The 20942-nt window shown below is 48.5% G+C and overlaps 1 protein-coding gene across 1 annotated transcript; it reads left to right on the forward strand.

Moving 5' to 3' along the window:
• Positions 1-824: 824 nt before the first annotated feature.
• Positions 825-14352, forward strand: LOC104331242 (cytochrome P450 3A29). Its single transcript, XM_075436641.1, has 13 exons — positions 825-957; positions 1977-2070; positions 3204-3256; positions 4605-4704; positions 5160-5273; positions 5877-5965; positions 6557-6705; positions 7214-7341; positions 7679-7763; positions 8700-8860; positions 9072-9298; positions 10851-11013; positions 13208-14352. The coding sequence occupies exons 1-13, from the start codon at positions 887-889 to the stop codon at positions 13301-13303; spliced, it is 1530 nt and encodes a 509-aa protein (XP_075292756.1). The 5' UTR covers positions 825-886; the 3' UTR covers positions 13304-14352.
• Positions 14353-20942: the final 6590 nt, after the last annotated feature.

Genomic DNA, 20942 nt, shown 5'->3' on the forward strand with positions numbered 1-20942 from the left:
GCTGGCTGACCTCCTTGCAAGCATGGTGCTCACTGTGCCGGTGGATTGCTTGATCCTCAGCCACCTCCTGCATGGGTGCCCATGACCTGGTGTCTTCCTGGGTCTTGAGCCACGGGCAGGCAAGTCAGCAAAGCCACTGAGCCATGCAGTGGAACATCAGGCAGAACTCCCATCGGCTCAGGTATGCACACAGGTTGTGTTCCCCATCGAGTCTGAGGTCCAGAGGCCTCTGCCTGAAGACAATGGACCCACTTCAGCCCTGGGCAAGTGTTTCCCAGCAGGTCTGTCTCCTCTGGCCTCTTCCCTCCTGGTCCCTAAATAGGAGGTGTGGGAGCACAAGATAAGTGGGGATGGGAGGGGAAGGCACAAGGGAAGGTATGTGGTGATCTGCACAGCCAGAAACCCTCAAGGGGGCAGGTGGGGGCCAGTAGCTGTTCCTTGGCTCTCCTGGTCATACCCCTAGGTAAAAGCGAAGAAGCCAGCAAAAGCACGACTGGGCAGGGTAAGGGACAGGAGCAAGTCTGGCTCAGCATCGCCACTGTAGCAGGAGCAGCCGGGGGCTCCCCTCAGCTCCACGTGAACCTGACGGCTTTCAGGCGAGAGCCAGAAGGAAGGGGTTAAGGAAGCTGATGTCCTTTGCTATCTTTTCTTCTTGTAAAAACAGTCCTTTCAGCAGTTTGAAATCTCAAGAGGTGTGGGGCGGGGCATTTTATTGACATCCCAATCCAGGAAGAAACCCGCCCAAGGGTTAAAGTTTGAGTAACCGAGCAGTCATCATCGACGTCACATGGGCGTGACTGCGAGTAAAAGCCAGGAAATAAAACTTATAAACAAAGGCTGTGGCTTCGCGGGAGACGGATGCTCTCAGGGCAGGCTGCGAGACACGATGGATCTCTTGCCAAACTTTTCTTTTGTCACTTGGCTGCTCCTCACCGTTTTCCTTAGCCTCCTGGTCCTGTAAGTAGAGGCTGGTCCCCCAGGGTGACCAGGGAGGAGGAGAACCCTATGCCTGCCACCGGGGAGGGGCTGGGGCCATCACCCTCGCTATGAAGTGCCCAAGTACATGAACTGGTGTTATAAAACTCGTCCTTGGTCTTCCTGTGCTACATTCAAGGCAGAGGAAAGAGCTGATAAAGAGGGTCTGCAGGGCTCCCCCATGCCCTCCCCTTGCTGGCTGGAAGGCAATGAGGAAGCTGGGCTGAAGTGGGGAGAGAAATGAAGAGGAACTTCTTTTTGCTTTTCTCAGCAGATCCAAAAGGAGAAGTCACTTCCGTGGTTTTAACTGCAGCAAGCTCTGGCTGGCTGCAAAGGGGACAGGGCATCCCTGGGCCCTGCAAGCTGGGAGCAGGGCAGTGGGTGATGTCTTGCGTGATGTCTATGTCTGCCTGTGTGCTTGTGCCAGCAGAAGCTCCCACTTAAGTAGTTATGCTGGGAAAATAGCCCTTTTGCTTATGTTACTCAGGGGAGCCGTAGTGAGCTACACAGGCAAAAACTTCATTTTGCTGTTATAATTTATGTCCCTGCTCGGCTGCTGTGCTGCCATGGCTCTACCACCTGAGCATCGCAGTAGGTCTTTGCAAAGACAAACGCAAGGGCAAGGCCTCAGCTGGAGAATTTGATCCCTCTGAGATCTTTCTTCAGTCACCTGAGTCACAGATCTCTGATCTGGAGAACTAAATGAGGCCCCTGAATAAAGACCTGAGGTGCCCAGGTATGCCATGTTTGCCCTGGATGGGTGACAGCTCCTCTCACCCCTTGCCTTCTGTCAAAATGTACCCCAAATTATCTTGTGCGCCAAGTGATTCTGCATTTATTGCAGGAAGAGAGGATCCTCAGCAGGTCTGCTGCTGCTGGTCCATAATTCCAGCATTCTCTGGGTGGCAGGAACTGGCTATTTAAGCTGTTCACTGTGCTCAGGATGAAGAACCTTCTCTTTTCATTGCATAAATGCATCTCATATGCTCTTTGCTTGGCAGCTATGGGATCTGGCCCTTCCAGGCCTTCAAGAAGCTGGGCATTCCTGGGCCACAGCCTCTGCCGTTTTTAGGAACTTTCCTGGAGTACCGGCAAGTGAGTACTGGCAGCTGTTGCTCCATAGCTGCCTTAGATTCTTACTCGTAGCTGGTGCTGCTGTTCTTCCCATCCTTTGAGCAACTCTTTTTTCTGCCCTTGATTCAGTTGTGTGGAAAAGACACTTTCAGGTAGGAAGATCTTTGGACACACAGAGAACACAAAAATTACTTTTAGGGTCAAGTTGACCCGAATGAGGTGTGCTGTGTTCTTCAACTACTTTGTAACTTAAGTTATTAGTTTCTCCCTGGATTTCTACCTGCTCTCCAGCAGCTGAAGTTCTGTTGGAAACAAAGAAAAAAAAATATCGCAGAGGTGCCTAAAACTGCTGATTTCTGAGAACTGCATGTTTCTCTGTGCTTTGTGTCATCGCCATGAAGAGGCTGAATTAGTCCCAGCAATGCCCCATCCAGCCACCAGCTGTTGGGCCTGCCTGAGACTAAGCCAGGCAAACAGATTTCTAAATAAACCTCAAATATTCTCAAGTTACCAAACCTTACCAAGGAACTAGGTAGTAGCCGGTCCCAGGTAACTGACTGCAAATGCAGAACAGAATGTATTAGCTGCAACGGAAGAGGTGTTTTCACTTGTTTGCTGGGCTGGCAGCATGCATGTGGTCTCTTACTAATGGTTTAGCTGATGCATGGTGAGTGTTATGTGTCCCATAAGTTTCATCCTCACACGTAACATCAGTTAAAAACCTTAATGGAAACAAAGCAAAACAAAAAAGCCATCGTCACTCCAGTTCGGTAACTGCAGTGGAAGATCTCTTGAGGACCAGGCAGTAGCAGCTCTAACTTGTTGAGCTGAAGATGAAAGGACACCCTGGGATCTAGTTCTGCCTGCAAACTCTGCTCATGCTAAAACTGTGTACCCTGTCATACCTTGTCTTCATTACATTTTTAGCTCAGGTTGGCTAGTGGAAGTTGAAAGTGGGGGTTTTTTTCATCTTTCTCTGCTCTCTTTTTTCCCCTCCCGTGCAGATGTCCGCTAAGAGTCTATGTGAGCTGCCATGCACCCGCCAATCTCTGCCACTTACGATGGGGCTGTGGGAAGCACCACACTGCCAGCTGTGACCTGCTTTGATCACTCTTCACTGGTAAACTGTTCATTTCTCCTTTCTTCTCTTGCAGGGACTCCAGAATTTTGATCAGATGTGCTTCAAAAAATATGGTAAAATCTGGGGGTGAGTTTCTTTCTGCAGAACAGAACTGCCTGTTTGGGGGGCTCTGCAGCCCCAAAATAGAATGAGAAAAGGTATGTTGCCACCATGACTCAGCACTGCAATTGCATCAGCGGCAGCTTGGGAAAATCCAGGTTCACCACCAGGAAAGTCTCCAGCCGTCTCTCCAAGGCTTCTCTCCTGCTGGGATTTCAGTACAGTGCAGGGCTGGGGTGATGGTGACCAGTTTGGGGGTCATTTGTTTCCATAAGCTTTGAAAATAACCCTTTTTTCTTTTCCCCTTTGGGAGCATTAAAAACTAAACAAGGGTGTTAGTGACCTCGGGGCTGGGGAAGCTTGCACCGCGGAGAGCCCAGGGAGCTCCCCTCATCCTCCGACACCCACCAGATCAGCACGGCCATCCCTTTATCTCTCAGCTCCAGATGCATTAGGGAGGGAAGGCACCAATCATTTCCCAACCATGCAGCCTGCCCAAAAAACTCCACTGCTTGGTGTCAAACCGAGCCTCGTGCCTTTGAAGCCGCTCTTCTGTCTGTCTTGAGCAGAAAGCAAGCTGCAGGCTGCCGCGGGGCTTTTCATCTTGCTCCCTGCTTCTCCCAGAGCCGAGGCATGAGCTACCTTTCAACCCGCTTCCCCGCTCCCTGCACAGCGCTGGTTTTGTGCCGGGGCCTCTTATCGTGCTTCTGTTGAGAACCTCTCAAACCGAAGCAAAATCGTTGTGCAAAAAAAATCCTAAGAGTCTTCATGAAACCCAGCACACTTTTTTTGAAAGATTAAATGTTCTCAAGCCTCTTGAAGACTGCAGCTTCCCTTGACTGTGGCCCAAGGCTCCCTGCCCTTTAGCCCACACTATGGCTTTTAAGTTTTGCTGTCTCTGTTGACTGAAAAATGGAGGAGATAAATGAGTTTTGCCCCTCTGATTGCCTCGTAGGCCAGGCAGGGAAATCTCTTTACCCCACAGGTAGGCTGTTCGGTGTGGATTTATTGACTCCAGCTACCAGCTGCAGAAACGGAGCTCAGAGTGCCCAAGCGCAGGGGATCGATGTCATGGCAAAAGCTGCGTTTTATCTAAACCCACACTGCTTTGGCAGCACTTTAATGCCACAGACGATTGCTAGATATGCTCATACTGTCTGTGTTTGGCACTTTCCTTCCCTTTCTCCTGCTTTACTACATAATAAAACAGTTTCAGCCTCATCCCTTTGGCTGTTTGGTAGGAGGGGTCTCAGCTGGCCCAAGCCCTCTGGGCTCCAGCAGTCAGTGTGCATGGCTCTGGCCACAGGCAAGGCGGGCTGCTTTTGCTGCAACTGACCGTGAGCAACGGACTGAGCGTTGGTTTCTCTTGGCTTAGGATTTTTGACGGCAGGCAGCCGGTGCTGGCTGTTTTGGACCCCATCCTCATCAAAAACATCCTGGTGAAAGAGTGCTATACTATTTTTACCAATCGCCAGGTAGGTATCGAGTCCTGTGCATTTCTCTCTGGTGCAGTGTGCTTTGAGCAAGAAAGAAAGAGTTCCTGCTTGGTTTCTGTTCTACTTCTGTGCTACTGAGTCTCTCTCAGCCCTTCAGCAAGTAGTTGCTCTCTGTTGTGCCCCAGTTCATTGATGGTACCAACAACAAAACTCTGCCAGGGAGGTGTAGAGGCCACTCTGGTTGGAACATTGGGCCATCAGCCCGGATACACCCTAGGACTGAAGTCCTTTATGACTCTTACAATTTTCTTTCCGTTTCTGTTGTTAGCTGGCTGAGGTAGTGCTGATAGGACTTCAGGGGCCAAATCAACTCTCCGTGGTTGGGGGGGGGGGGGGGGGTGTTTGCATTTCTGTCATGTGGAAGGGGCCTGGAAACCTTCACCCGTCTCCCTGTGTGACTGTATCCCTGTTGCTGTAAAATTCTCTCTGTGCAGAACTTTGGTCTGAACGGGATCCTGGAGTCGGCCGTCTTCGTGGCTGAAGATGAGAAGTGGAAAAGGATTCGTACTGTGCTGTCCCCAGCCTTCACCAGCGGGAAGCTGAAGGAGGTAAAGCAGAAGCCACTGGTACTTTGCATCAATAGCTGGAGGAGTACTGGGCCATCTCTGAGGACAGACCTTCCTCTCAGATGGGGAAGTCACCCCATTTATCAAGACCACTTCCATTAGCTCCTGTGCTGTTGGGTGCAGTTCAGCAACACAGTGGCTGTCTACCGTCATGGGGACATGGGGACAGAGTCAGGAGAAGGGTATGGAGGATGAAATGGCACACAATGTATTGCAAGCTGAGGCTCTTGGCCCTATGACCTGTATTTTCTTCTTGCTAAGCACATCACTCAGACCATGGATGCCCATTTCCCAGGTGATTGGAAGCCACATTCACTCCCAGTTTGAGCGAAGGCTTAACTGGAATGGGAGCTGCATGTGGTTTTGGAAGGAAAACCTTGTTCAGTCATAGTCAGATGAGCTCTGTGGACTGATAATTAAGATGAGAGAAGGCAATGAGGCCTGGAAATGATGCTTTCCCCTTGCCTGTCCTTCCTCCACAAGCCAAAGACTGGGCAAGTCGCAGGTGGCAGTGCGGAATTGTCCAGCCTTGTTTGGTGGAGGTGAAAGAGTCAACAGTGCCTTCTGCTTTGGTTTGCATTTCAGATGTTCCCTATCATTAATCACTATGGTGAAAAATTAGTGGAAAACATTGAGAAGAAAGTGGCTAATGATGAGTTCGTGACCATGAAGGAGTAAGTAACTGCGTGGGTCTTACAGGAAAGAGTTTGTATTCAGTGTGGGGAAGGGGCCGTTTTGGAGAGCATTTTCCGTGCTGCAGCATAGATCCCTTGTCAACTACGGAGGCAGACTCCATAGTGGTCATGGGCATAGTATGTTCCTCAGCGGTGGGCTTGCTGTGCTTTGCTCTGCTCAAATGGGGTAGGTGTGCTCTGTTCCCCGTTTCATTTTACTGGGGGTGCATTTTCAGGAAGGAGTAGGGCCCCTTCCAGATGCCCACAAGTCACAGGTCATTTTTACAATTTCTTTTACAGATGGAAATCAGACCACAGTCTTTGTTACCCTGGACTGAAGTTCAGTGTTTTCCAACTACAACCTGGGTTTTTAACACTGAGTAAAACTGGGGGATGAATGCAACTGGGGAAACTTGGGAAAATATTAAAGCCGGTTACTGCCAAATCAGGACAGGACCTACTGTGTTAGAACTCTGCACTAAGTCCTTGATTAAAAAAATATTCCCTCTCTCAAGGGTTGTTCCTAGATGGGCTCTTATTCACTACTCTGTTTGGGTTCGTCCCATTCACTCTCTCTTCTTCTCTGCCTAGCATTTTTGGAGCCTACAGCATGGATGTGGTGACCAGCACTTCTTTCAGTGTGAATATTGACTCCATGAGCAACCCCAGTGACCCCTTTGTCGCCAACATTAAGAAATTTCTCAAATTCAGTTTCCTAAACCCCGTGTTTGTATTCTTAGGTATGACACACCTTACCTCATACAGCCCTGAATTGATGTCAGAGGTGGTGACCACCTGCATTTCCTGCTAGCTCCCTTAGTAATTTTGAGTCCTCTTTGCCAGACAGGAGATGCTCAGCACTTTGCAGCATTATATTCACCCTAGCAAATCCATAGAAATAGTTTCCTGAGGAAATCAGAGTCAAGATTTGTATAGGCCAAGTGGGTCTTTGCAGCACCCTCCTACAAGCAGAGACCCTGTTTGCAGAGCCACGATAGAGAGCTTCTCTGTCACAGAGAGCTGCACTTCATGTGGCATTGTGGCCATATAGTGATATATGGAGGAGATTCTCATGTGCTATTTCATGCCAGCCATGGACGGTTAGATAAAAAGAGCGCTGAAGACAACAGAAAGCATTTTTTTGGGTCAGAGTCCAGGTTTACCCCTCTCCTTTCTATTCTTTGTGCCATTTTTTAGTTTCTTGGGCCCTTTTGAGCTAAAATATGTTGTTGTTTTATCTCCTCTTAGTGATGTTCCCCTTCGTTATCCCAGTGTTGGAAAAGATGAATGTGACTCTGTTACCCTCAACAGTCATAGACTTCTTCATGAACGTCTTCACAAAAATGAAGAAGGAACGGGAAAAGGGCAGCGGCATGGTGAGTCCAGCCCAGGTGGCTTCTTCACTGTGCTTTCCTTCTGAGCGCAGGAGGGACCTGGTGGCATCTTCAGAAGCTATGGTGTATTGCCTACTCTCCATAACAGCTCCAGGCTCATCAGACCTGGGGAGGGCCAGAAGCATACCCCACCTGGGATTCCATGTGGAGGAAGTATCTGTGTTCACAGAGGGCCTCCAGTCTGAACCTCAACGTTCACTGAAGCCGTGAGCATGCTGGTGGGGCTGCAAATGGAGCAGGTGTCTCAGCAAGGAACTTGTGCTGGACTTGTGCCTCCTCCTCACCCATGTCTTCTCTGACTGCCCCTCTTTCTCCCCAGGACCGGGTTGATTTCCTGCAGCTCATGGTTGACTCGCAGATCTCACACGACAGCTCCAAGTCTGCTGAGACCAACTCATACAAATGTAAGTCTTGAGATCTGTCCTTCTCTCAGCAGAAAGCACGGTAGTTCCTCATGTTGTTAAAGGAAGGAAGTAGGAGAGGAATTTAGTCATTAATCCTACGGGAGACTCAAGATCTCGGTAATGGGGCTATAATGATGCTTATCACATATCAGCCATATTTTATTATATCCCATTTCCTGGGATAAATTCTGAGGTGTGTTTGTGTGAATATCTCCTTATTCCTATTATCTTGTTTTGTCTTCTCTGAAGGCCAGTGATGTTGGCTGTATTTCATAAAGCACACAAAGCACATATGCTGCAGGTACCTTGCTCATCTGTGAGCTCAGCTCTGTTCCTTATCCTAGGTAAACTCTTAGATTTAGAAAATAATGGCTAGGCAAGACATAGACCCAGTCCATGAACCTCAGTCAAGGTAGGATGCTTGTAAACTTTTGAGGTGCCAGGACAGGGTATTTGTACGGCTGCATCCTGGCAGCGCTTGGGTGCTACTTCAGCACCCGCGTTAAATCCTGTATTGTCGTTACTACTGTCACTAATCCCTCAGCAGTGCAAGGCTCACCCCATGGCTTAGAGGAGCTGCTGGACATCTCTTCATCTCTAATTTTTCCTGGCACATGTCCTTATTTTTTTGGCCCAGGGGCATGGTCCCAGAAGATAGCAGAGACTTTCTGAATCAGGCTCAGGCTGCATGTACCCTGACTCTCCTCTTAAAGACAGCAATGTAACACTGCTGATCTTGACAGCAGTCTTCTGGCTGTACAACAGTGTCAGACGCACCACTTTGTGGTCCTAGAGGGTTAGCTGGAGGTTTCCTATACCAACAGTTAAGTAGTTATGAATAGCATTACCTAGATTGATGAGCGGGATCCTGAGTTCCCAAGGGTTAATCATGGTACATTTCAGCTGCTTGCATGTGCTTTTATGCCTCTTTTCCAGCATTAAGTGATGAGGAGATTCTGGCCCAGGCTCTTGTCTTTGTCCTTGCTGGCTATGAGACCACCAGCTCCACCCTCAGCTACATATCATACAACCTGGCCACCCACCCTGACGTACAGCAGCGACTCCAGGATGAGATCGATGCAAACCTGCCGAACAAGGTCAAGGAGGGAGGGGAGATGCTGGGGTTGTTCCCACCTGTGCCTTGTAGACCCTGAGCCAAAAGCCAGGCTGGAAACAAAACAGTGGAGGAGGTGCTGGCACTGAGATTTCCCCTCTTCTGGTCTCTGATGCCTGAAGGGAAGCATTGTGGGGGTGTTGTGGCAGGAGTTAAAGTCCCATGTTCATAGCCATCCTGATTCTTCTCCCCAGGCTACTCCCACGTACAACGCCGTCATGCAGATGGAGTACCTTGATATGGTGGTGAATGAATCCCTCCGTCTCTTCCCCCCCGTGGGCCGGATTGAGAGGGTCTGCAAAAAGACAGTGGAGCTCAACAGTGTGACTATTCCAAAGAGCATGGTGGTCATGATCCCAGCCTACGTGCTGCATCGTGACCCGGGGTACTGGCCGGAGCCAGAGGAGTTCAGGCCTGAGAGGTGAGGGCCAGGCGGGGGGAATAGCTGCACACTCAACCTCAGCCCTGGGAGTGGAAATGGCAGAAAAAGTGGCGAATGCATGATTATAACATTTAAATTAGGCATTTATCATTGTCTGACATCTAGTCCCAGCATTACCGTGAGGGGAGTTTTATGATCTACATCCATAAACTGTGCATGGAATTTAATTAACTGCATTGAAGGGACCGACAGTGAGAGCAGCTCCCAGCAGCTGTAACACTGAGGGGTTTATGGCCAGATATTAAAACAAGAGCCACTGGGTGACTGGCACGATGCCGTGCAAATCAACAGTGGAAGGGCAAAGATGGGTGGGAAATAAAACTTAATTTTTCAACTGAAGTTTTGAAACAATCCTTGCTTAGGAGTCTCTGTCAGACCCTGCAAAATGGGACAACAGCCCAAGGCAGACCTGGGACCTGCTAGTCCTCAGGTGGCCGCAAAGATGTTGAGGGCTGGTTCAGAGAGAGCAGGACCAGATCTATACCCTTGCACCAGGAGCTGAAATACCCCTGGAGGCTAACTCCGGTGTGGAGATGTGGTAACCTTTGGGACAAAACATGGCAGCAATATCAAGCAGAAGTTAGGGAGGGAGACGTGTGCCGTTGAAATTGGCTATGGACTCCTATGGTCACCTCATGTTGAATGCTGAAGGAGCCACTCAGATGGGAGTACTCTGGCAATGGGCAGGTTACAGCAGTTGCTCCAGTAGCTGCATCCTTACTCCAGTTGGCAAACTGGGCATGGGTAGCTGGACAGGGGCTCTTTAGGGATTGCTTGCCTTGCTGGGAGTTCATCAGAGGGATGTGCTGGTGTCTCAGTAGCGAGATACTTCACTGCTGACATAGCAAGGCTGAGGTTTGTGCCTGGACCTCATGCACCAGGAATGAAAAGCTTTCTAACATGAAACTAATTGATCACTAAGAAGTATCACTGGGAATGCTCAGTGTCAAATTTCTCTGTGAAGCTGATTGTTCTTCCTTGTTTTTCATGACAAGGAGAGGAATGGCTGGCTTATCTCAAAAGCAGCTCCCTTTAGTCACGCAGGGGGAGAATGTCTTTGTGTTGGCTCAGTCCTTTGATCCAAAGGGAAGATGTGAAGCTGGAGACCTGTGTGGTTTAGGGTTTGAAATCTGGGTTCAGTTTTTGAGCTGAGAGAGAGTCTTTGTGTTGGCTCAGTCCTTTGATCCAAAGGGAAGACGTGAAGCTGGAGACCTGTGTGGTTTAGGGTTTGAAATCTGGGTTCAGTTTTTGAGCTGAGAGAGAGTTCTGAGAAAAGAACAGTTATGAAATCCATTAGCATCTTTCAGGTGTTCCCTGCTCACCTGATGCACCTGGAGATACACAGCCAACTCCAAGCAGCAGGATACAAGCATGAGGTATCTATTGCAACAGAAATAAGGGACTTTGCTGGGTTCTTCTAATATGCACAGAAACGTTGAAAACTTTTGCCTTCCCAGACACCTCATCACTGAAAGCTGACACATCCTGGAAGAGTAGCTCTTTCTAACTTCTTTTTTGTTTTTGTAATCAGGTTCTCTAAAGACAGCCGAGAGCCTATTGACCCCTACACCTTCCTGCCGTTTGGGGCTGGCCCCAGGAACTGCATAGGAATGAGGTTTGCTCTCCTCGTTGTGAAAGTGGCTGTGGTCGTCCTGTTGCAAAACTTCTCGTTCAGAACCTGCAAAGACACTCCGGTGAGGACATGGGATGATGTGTTTGATTAGCTGCCCTTGAGTCCCACTTAGACGGTCCTGTGCACTCTCTTTTGACCACATCTCAGGACAAACAGGGAACCGTCTCACATGAACATTAAATACCTTGCTTCCCCAAGGAGCTCAGAGACCACTGAACCTTGCCTGCAGACTTGGGTTTTACTACTTCACACAGAGACAAGGGAGGAAGATTTTGCTGTGGATTAGAGAGGCAGATGGGAATTACTGTGTTTCAATCATCTTCTCAGTTAATTTAAATGGTTCACCACAAGTTACTGGTACATTTTTTTTAAGCCTCTACAGAAGCAAATTTATGGTGGAATATGTCAAGCTGAAATCCCTGAAGTCCTCTCCCCCTCTTTGGGTGCACCTGAGATGTGACATGCTCGCTCCCCCAAGGTGCATTGCCAGTCTGTCTGCCTTCACCCAGCTTAGGAAGACCCTGCTCCAGAGAGCAGAAAGGCAATACCCCCCAGCCCACCCAGCCCGCCCTGAGGCTGTGCTTTGCAGCACAAAGATGGCTGTTCTCTGTCAGAGATCCCAAGACACCAAAATCCGTCGCTTATGGGCCACCAGGCAGTCTCCAAAAAGTAACAGTTTTCAAGCAAGGGCTGTCTGAGCTAAATTTGAATTGGCGACCCTCTCCGCCTTTGAGGCTAAGCAGGATCCCACCAGGTTTTGGTTTTGCCCAGGATCCCCGTGGATGCCACATGCAGTGCTGATGGGTCAAGCCCTGCAAGACGGGGCTGGCTGACACGCAGTAAATGCGATGCCTGTTGGAAATTCTGTGTCAAGGAAGCCCTTCTGAAAACACAGCAGCTCCCTATGACTCAGAGGCAGGTAGCATGACGTTTGCTGTCAGCTTCCAACCCCAACCCGGCTTTCTGCATAGACTGCCGCGAAGGCATTGCCGTTAATGCATTTCCTTCACGAGGCGAGCTTGAGAAATCAGAGCAGTGGGGGCAGCAAGTGTATTCAAAGGACATTTGTTGTAAGAAACAGAAAAATCCTTATTAAGTTATTACTTGGCACGGGTGCTCAGCTGGAATCTCTGCAGATTCAGATTGCAACTCAACTAGTAACCTGGAGGTGAAAGATTGTAATAGTCCATTAACAATGCAGTGACCTATCCACCCTCCCCCAAGTCTAATGACATTTTTCTAGTCCTCTGCAATCCATAAAATTGATTCTTTTTATAACAGCCTTTAATTAAAAGGAGACAAGTTAAATATGTATTGTATTATTGGTGCCCATAGGTTTATGGGGCTCTTTCAGCCCTTTTTACTACAGAAGATGTCGTGTACATCAGATCAGAGCGGGAGGGAAAAATTCATGCCGGAACATCCCTTTGGAATATGTGTATGGAAACTGCAGCCTCCCCTCACTCCTCCACTGATGACACATCGGGCTCTGAGCCACAACACTTAAATTTCCTGAAACAAAGCTTACTGGGATATGGGGATTTTAATGTAGCTTGTCAGGCTGGGGGTGCATTACCCTCGTCCTGAGGGGGAGAAGGACACCTGGGATACGAGCAGCATCGAGTTGATGGAGGAGACTTGGTAAAACACTCTTCCATCCTCTAGAAGACGACTCCCTCTAACACCAGTTTTAAATGTTATTTTTATTGAAATTTCCATCCCACCCCAAGGAAGCCCATCGCTTTTCTGTGTGAGGACACTTTTTCTTTCGTACTCGGTCCATGCAACAATCTTAGTTTCATCCTTCGTAGAGAGCTTATTGCTCCTCCAGCTTCCATCACGATCTAGCTCCCCTTGGCGCTGACACATTTCAGCACTACACAAAATGGCAGTGCGTACCCCTCCTTAGCTGCAGCTCCCCGGATGGATTTTGGCTGGTTTTTCCTCCATGTGCAGCCTGTTGATCGGTGAAGCTCTTCCTAGCATGCCATGTGAAAGCCAGAATTCACTAACTAGTTTATTCAAGAGCTGAGGGCTATTAAATCCCAGCTCACAGCAGGTTCACATGAGCAGTGGTGATAGTCCTGCTCTAAGGACTATCTGCAAGTTATACTGATACATCTGCAAGTTAGAAAATGCATTGAAAACAAGGGGTGTCTGAGACGTATGTGGACTGTAGGAGTCCTGTCTGTGTCATGACTGTCCTTTGACCCAGCTTACATGGCTATTTTGGTTTTTTTCCCCTCCTGCTCAAGATCCCACTGGTTCTGGACTCGAGAAGTTTCCTGCAACCAAAGAAACCCATCGTCCTGAAGATGGTCCCCAGAGCCCATGCTGATGGGGACAAGTGAAGGAAGCAGGAACAGATCAGAGACTCTTGTTCAATGGTGCCTCCTCTAACTCTGGAGAGGAGACCCAGACTGATGTGTGCGCTGTGGAAACGCCAGTGGTGCAAAGCCCCACTTCACAGCAGGGCGTTAGGGGTTTGGCCCTGCATAATTACATGAGCATTATCCTAATGAAAACTAGCCCCAGATCCCAGTGTTCCCAATCACAATAGGCATTTTGCAAGACCATTTGCACTCAAGTTATTTGGGCATTTTTTTCTGTCTCTCTGAAGAGGCTCTTTTCTGAGCAATTTGATTCCAGACACTGTCAGTCTCTTCTGGCAGTGTAATTTAAATCAAGATAGGGAGAGCAAATTGCACATAGTTAAGTAATGCTGCCATTGCTCCTGTTCCTACTGCCTGCTGGGTGACTCTGTACGTCTTCTGGCTTTGTTCTCCTGGGAATGCAGAGTTGTCCAGGGCTATTTCCTCAGCTGTGTGCTGTGACCCTGACAAGTGTTAAAGTGGTCACATCCTTGCAGGAATGAACGCCTGCAGCAGATTTTCTGATGCTGATTTATTTAGATTTCCTTGTAATTTTAGATGGCTTTTGCGTGATTCAGGTTGCGGATGAGTTAACTGGAGGAGCCCAGAGACATGCAGCTACCCCTAATGACTGAAGATTTGCGGAGTGGGAGAGAAGTGCCCTGCATGTGTTTCCTGATTGTTTTCTTATTTTACCATGGGCGTGCAGCCATCTCCCCTGGAAGGGATTGTCAACACAGGCATCATCTATACTGTTGTCATGACACCTTTTAGTCTCTGATTTATATTAGGCCATTGTAAGACCAACTTAACTGAATTAACTATGATGCAGGGTGAAGCACTGAGAGCCTTCAGATGTCCCAGAGAACCCTAGTTTGAAAGAAAGGTGTTGTCTTTGGCTATTGAGAGCTGGAAAGTTTTGCTAGACTTTGTAATTTTTGTAGATTCTGGAAGACCTGTATGCTCACATTTCATATCCTCCAGAAAGGGCTACTGGAGGGCTAACTGCAATAAAAAGCTCACTTACCTCTTCTGTAACCAATTGATGCCAGTCTCCGAGACTTTCCTCTATACAGAAGTGAATCCATCTGCAAGTCTCATAAGCCATTAGCCAGACAACCATGTGGTCTCATCCCCTCTCCCAGCTGGGCTTCCTCACTTCTTTGGTGGGGTTCTCAAAGCAAGTCCCTCCGCCTCAGAAATCAGTGCCGCAGAGACAGAAGTCCTCCTCTTTTGCAGTTCATTCTGCCACCGTCACCTTGTAGCACCACAAAGTCCTGAGGGTGCGGCCTTGAAAATCTCAGCCAACGTTTGTGTGAAAGCAGAGGGATTTGATTCCAGCATCTGCTCCATGCTGCAACCAGCTGACTTCACGCAGGCTTCAAAGTGCTCTCCACACTCTCTCCTAAACACTTCATGCACCTGCCTCAGTGTACCCTTCCACGGGAGGATGTCTCCTGCTTCCAAGCTGTCAGATTTCAGCACTGGGTGAAATACTTGCATGTGCATATATATCTAACCCAGTCACTACCATGTGTAATGCTGCTTGCATTCCTGGAGGATGAAAACTCATTACATCTGGAACGAACCCGAGGCATTACCCCATGTGTATCGTCAGGAGTAAGAACTGCTGCTGGAAATGTGGAATTTAAGATAGCCCAGTCCAAAATAAATGGCTGAGCAGAGCCATTGATGCCATGAAGTGGTTTCCATTGCAAAATTGGGCTGAGGAACTTTAGTAACTAGACAGCAGGTTTTTATATTTCTTTTATATTCTTAGATAGATAGATAGATTGTATATATTATTAGATATTCTTTTTATATTTTCTTTCTACATTTTTGAGGAATTGAGTGAAACTCCAAAAGAGACATAATAATCTTTCTGCAGCAGATCAAATTCGCCGGTGAAAGACACCCTTGCCTGGAAGTATAAGGGGAAAAGTAAGGCTGCTTCTCTAGAGAGTCACCGATGAGCTGGCTGAAAGGGTTAGAAAATTCCCAGCAGCTCAGGCAGTCACAGCTTCCCTCTCTGCCTTCGTAACCTGCAGCAGTGCAGCTCCCTTCTGCCACCAATGTACAAAAGTGACAATTCATCTTCATTTTCAGCTGTTACTGTCCCCTTTTTTAAAGCCATGGCACTGTGTTTGACTGTGATGGCACATCTCAGGGGAGAACGACAAAATATAGAAGCAGTCAAAGCCCTGGAAAACAAACAGCCGAGAACTGCCTGCACCATCGCAGTGGCGCACAAAAAGGGGCACGGAAAATCCTCAGGTCTCTGCCTTGAGAGGTGACCGAGAAGATGAGGGTGACAAAGTCACACGCAGTGTCACAGGTCAGGGATGAATTAATAACCTCGCTAGAGCAAAGGGCATAGCTTGTCCGGTGGCAGCAAGGGAAGGATTTTGCCTCCCTACTCCATGCCTGTGTTGGAATGAATGACTCGCATACAAATGTCAACGCTACGGAAAACATCCTTCGGGATAATCTCTCTCACAAAGCTGCTTAACATTTTGGTAATATACAGTTCACTTGCAGGTGTCAAAGGATTTCAGCCTCTCTCATCTCTGCTCAAAGGCATCTTCATCAGCTGGCACCCCGCGCCGATGGAGCGGGCGAGCGGGCTGCTGCGACCAGCAGAGCCAACGTACCCGCGGTGAGACCGACCGGCAAACACCCAGCACAGCTCGATCTCCCGGCACCTGCGCGGGACTCTGGCAAGGGACAAAATGATGCTGAGCTGTGCCAAATCTCATCTTCACTTCACTGAGTTCGGTCATGCTTAAGAGCAGAAAGTGCACATCTTCGCCCTTTCCTCCTTGTCTTGGAGGTTTGGAGGGAGGTTTGCTATCAGGTTTTGGCTTTGTGGAGTGACGGCGGGGGACGTTAGAATGGGGAATCACTCAGCCACCGAGTCTTCCAGCAGGCACAGCACAACATTTCTTGTCTTTATTCCTAACTGAGCAGCTATGTGGGGGTTGTTCTGCGTGAGCCCTTTCTGGCATGATTTCCAGAGGTAATGAGCATGGACCATGTCCCGGTAGCTAGAAGGAAATAGTGTTCTGCTCTTCAAAAGCTGTGTGCCTCAGTTTACCTGCAAGTAAAATTTTTTTTTAAATTAATAACAGCTAGGCAATAGGAGCTTTGGCACGCGTCCGCCTTACGCCATGCTTTGATTCAGATCACAGCCAGGTCACAGAGTGAGCAAACAAATTTCCTTTCGGATGACACTAAAGCAGAAGCGCTTCAGGAGCTCGTCTAACGTGCTCCAGCTGCTGGCAGCTTGAAGCAAGTCCTCTATTCCCCCTAAAAAACACAGAGGATGAATATAGGGCCCTGAGCACCAACTCCTTTGCCCTGCGTATCCCCCTCCTACAGCACAGCAAGGCTTCCTAATGCAAACATAGCTTCAGCTTAGCAATAGCTCCTTCTGTAAGGGCAGTCCACCATCAAGTTGCATCGTTTAAATCTGGCCCCGTTCCCTCGTGCTTCAATTATTTAGGCTGGCTTCAAGCAAGAGCACCCCCTTGCACTTAGCGTGGTTCTCCCTCGTTGAAGTGGTATCGCTGCCGGGCTGAATGTCCTCGAGTGCTTCGCTGGGTCTCGGGTCTCTCCCCTGGCTGTGCGAGCTGGTGAGCGGGAGGTCCCTGGGCCAGTCCCGGGTACAGCGGTCATGCCTGCCACAATTTGCAAGACACTTGGAGCTTTCCTGACCCTGACCCAGGCTTGTGTAGAAGTTGTCTGTATTATTGCCACTGGTGCTGTACTGGACCTGCTGCTGAAGAGAGACAGGCCTCCAGACACTGTTATTGAATGCTCAATTCAGTTAAAATCAATGGAATAATCAGCCCACAGGGTCTACCCAAAGGTCAGGAAGCAGTGATTTTTCCCTGCAGCAGCTTTGGTCCTGAGCTCTTGTCTTAGTGTGAGGATTGCAAGCAAAAGCACTTCAGCAGGTATGTTATAAAAGTGTTATGACTGCTGGTATTAAGCTGACAGGCTAATGTAACAAGTGCATAACAAGGTCTCCTAAAATAGAGAGATAAATTCTTGTCAGCGCTCGTTTCTTGGACAACTCAAACACGAGCTGGTGACGGACATGGTGCAGGCTGGGCTGGCATCCTGCAAGGCAAAATGCAGAAAAGCCTCAAAGAGGAGCCGACCAGCGTGGAGGAGGTAGAGAATGCCAGGAGAAGGGGTGCTGGACCATTGGATGATGGTAGGTGGGAATGACCCCCACTTTCTCACCCCATTCCATCCCATGGCCCCAGATTTCATCCCCCCCAGCCTCTCCCCACCTGCCTGTCTCTCAGAGACACCTTGGTAGCTCCTCAGTCCCACACGTGCCAGCAGAAGTCATCAGCAGTGTCGGAGGACACAACGGGAGAACCCGTCTTTACTCAGGCACACGAACACTATCAGCTGGACACACGACATAGCCTGGGCTGAAATTGCAGAAACACTTTGATCTTTCATTTCCAAGCCCAGCAATTCAATCCCCCACAGAGCTAAGGTAAACGGCTGCAATGCTGCTTCAGTGAATTTGAGGTTTCAAGTCAAACAGCAGTCATTTAAACCACTCTTTTAAAGTTCATATCATTTGAATGTCATGTGTCAAACTGATGCTGCTTCCACTGAAGGCAAATAGATGTTTATTCCCCTCGCAGCTGGCCAGCAGTCTGACATTCATTATTGAAGCCTTGCAGCTGCCAGGGATTGAAGCTACCTGTAGGAGCACGTCTATCAAAGCCTTCCACCTCTTAGGGGTTATTCCCTGTAATATCAGCTCATACATTTTAGTTCAGGCTCGTTTTATGGCTGCTGTAGGTCTGCAGCTGGTTTTTTTCCTAAGTCTAGGCAAGGTCAGGCATTGTTTTTTGCCCATTCCCTCCAAAATGATGTTGTTACCTCATTTTTCCTGGTTTCTCCTGGGTTTGCCTCACAGTGACTGTGCACTGGCCCCTGAGATTGATGATGTGAACGTTCCTCTGCTTGCTCTTCTGTCTGCAGGCAGTGGCCAGCCCACAGGACCATGGTGCTAGTGACCCAGCCAGGGCATCTCGGTGCAGTTCCTGCCCTCCTTGGGGCCAGCACTGCTAATTCTGTTTCTGGGGAGTGAGTTCATGCATGAAATATCTGAGGTTTTGTAGCTTTTTGGGCATTACCATGTTCAATTGTCTGCAGAGGAGTTTACAGAAGAAAAAAAAAAAAAGACAACAGAGGTGATCAGATTAGTTTGCATTTAGACATTGCCCTGAACCTCACAGAGCAATTTACACCTGTACAAGGAGTCTGCAGAGTTATATTGAATCAGACCTGGAGCATTTTACAGCCACTTTGCACAAGCATAAATGATAACATAAGGTGCAAAGGAAACAGCCAGCCGGACAATTAGAGAGTGTCTTCACACGCCTTATTAATCCTCATTACAGCCCTCTGTGCTGAGACTCGGCATCTTCCCTTCCCCAACGAGGGCCGGGGAGGCTGTGGAGCCAATTTAGCCGCCTGCCAAACTGGCAGTATCTGACGGCTGGTATCAGCGTGTCCTTGGTCCTGGAGAGCTGGATGCTCGTTGCCGGTGTCTGGGATGCACCTTGCTAAATTACAGTGATGGAGATCACAGCTGCCTCCTGCTCTACCAAGCTTCGGAACAACGTGTGATGTTACGCTCAACTGTACGTATGTCTTTTTGTCAATTTTTTTCTTTTCCATATGCTTACCTTCAGAGGTATCTCAGGAAGGGGAGGTGAGAGCCCAGTTCCTTGCTTGTGCCGATGCGCCCATGAAGCAGGTCTGGATGCGGCATTGTGAGCCTCAGGACGCAATGAAGTGGGCGAAAAGAGGATTATTCAGCTGCTCTTGGAGCGAGAGGCTGGAAGCACTGCCTGCACGTGTCTCAGCTGTGCCTGTGCACTCAGGTTAACGACCCAATATACAGCTGCCGGCATCGCTCTGTATCTACCGTAACATTTCACGAGTGGTATGATTGTTTGCCGTAGCTCTCACATTTATGTCTGCTACTGAAACTCCTCAAAAGAGAGCAGCTACCCAGTGTTCCTCAGCACTCCCAGAGCTCTTGCTCGTTTCCCACTCGGAGTCTCCTGCTCAAAAGCTGGTAGTCCTGAACTTTTCCCACTGAAGATGATGAGAAAGACCTGGTGAATGTTGAGCTACGCAGGCAGGAGACAGTCTGAATAGTTAGACCAGCTGTATGCATTTGGGAGATTGGCTGTCTAATGTTCTTTCTGAGAATCTTATTAATGTTATCTTATTATTTCATAATAGATATAAGCCATGTGCTAGTGCTGGCAGGCTGTAATTGGGCCTTGCCAGGGAATTACTCATATTTTTCATTCTTGAAGAAATGAAGAGCGTATTCGGTTATACTAACGACCTCATTTGTGTGGATTCCATTCACTTGATATGTCTTGCTCGTGACGTATTGCAGCTAGAGCGATGATTTCTCACTCAAAGTAATCGTTGGGATGTCTCGAAGCAGATGCTCTCCTCTCCAGATGCTGAGCGGATGCCTCTGCCGTGTTTGCCTCTGCTTTGGCAGCTGCAGCCTTGCCCAAGGTGGTGGGGTTGTTTTGCAGAACAGGTTTTGCTGATGGTGACGCACATCTTTCCCCCTTGGTGTCTTGGGGTGCTGCGGGAGATGTGGAGCTCTTTGAAACGGCAGGGGGAAAATTTGTTATCTGTTGCTGCTTTATAAATCCTTTCTGCCTATTTAGTAACCCTTGTTTGGGCCTTGGGCCTTTTGGGGTGGCTTTTAAAACACTACAACAGGCAGAGTGTCTACCCAAGTTCTTAGCTGAAGGCTTTTTTAACTCTCCACAGGGTATAAATGATAGTTTCAGCCATGGAGAACCTTCCTCCCCATACTTGCAATTATTCTCCTTTGTGTGCGTATCAAAGCACAAGCAACATATCCTCGTCAATAAAAGCCCTTTCTAATTCTTTTTTATCCTCCCCAGGGGAGTCCTTAGAGTCCTGTGGAACCTCAAGCAGCCCTTTAATTCCTCCTGCTTTGGTCCTCGCCGCTGCTTGGGGCTTGTTGTTGTAGCAGCCGCACCGGCTGTGAAAAACGCTGCTCCTTAATCGAGCAGAGCGGTGGCTGCTGAATGACACAAAGCATTACCTGCCCACGGGGACCCAGCGCGCTGGCTGTTTCTGCAGCGTTATCAAAAATGTTTCCATGCATTTGTTTGTAAAATGTCTTTATCCAGCCAGGAGAAATGTCCCTTGAAGTCAACTGATCAAATAAATAAATAACAGTCAAAGACAATACAGTGAAAAAAGTTTCTAGAGGGAAAGAAGTGATGGATTGAAAGAGATGTGAGGCTGTCGTGTTGTACAACTCAGCGCACGATGTGACAGGAGAGAGCCTTCACTGCGTTGCTTCCCGGTCTTCCATTTTAAATGAAGTCCTAAAAGTGCTGATTTAAAAGGGTTCAAGAAACAAAATAAAGCAGCCTGATGTACACTGTGGACATTTTTTAGATCTCCTGAACTTTTTTCATAATGCATCTGCTGGTAGCTGTGTCAAAATCAAGCCCTTCAACCAAGGTGCAGCAGGGATGCTGGAGCTGCCAGAAGTTTTTCAGTGTGTTCATGC

This window comes from Opisthocomus hoazin, chromosome 15, assembly GCF_030867145.1.
Source record: "Opisthocomus hoazin isolate bOpiHoa1 chromosome 15, bOpiHoa1.hap1, whole genome shotgun sequence".
In the NCBI taxonomy this organism is placed as follows: Eukaryota; Metazoa; Chordata; class Aves; order Opisthocomiformes; family Opisthocomidae; genus Opisthocomus; species Opisthocomus hoazin.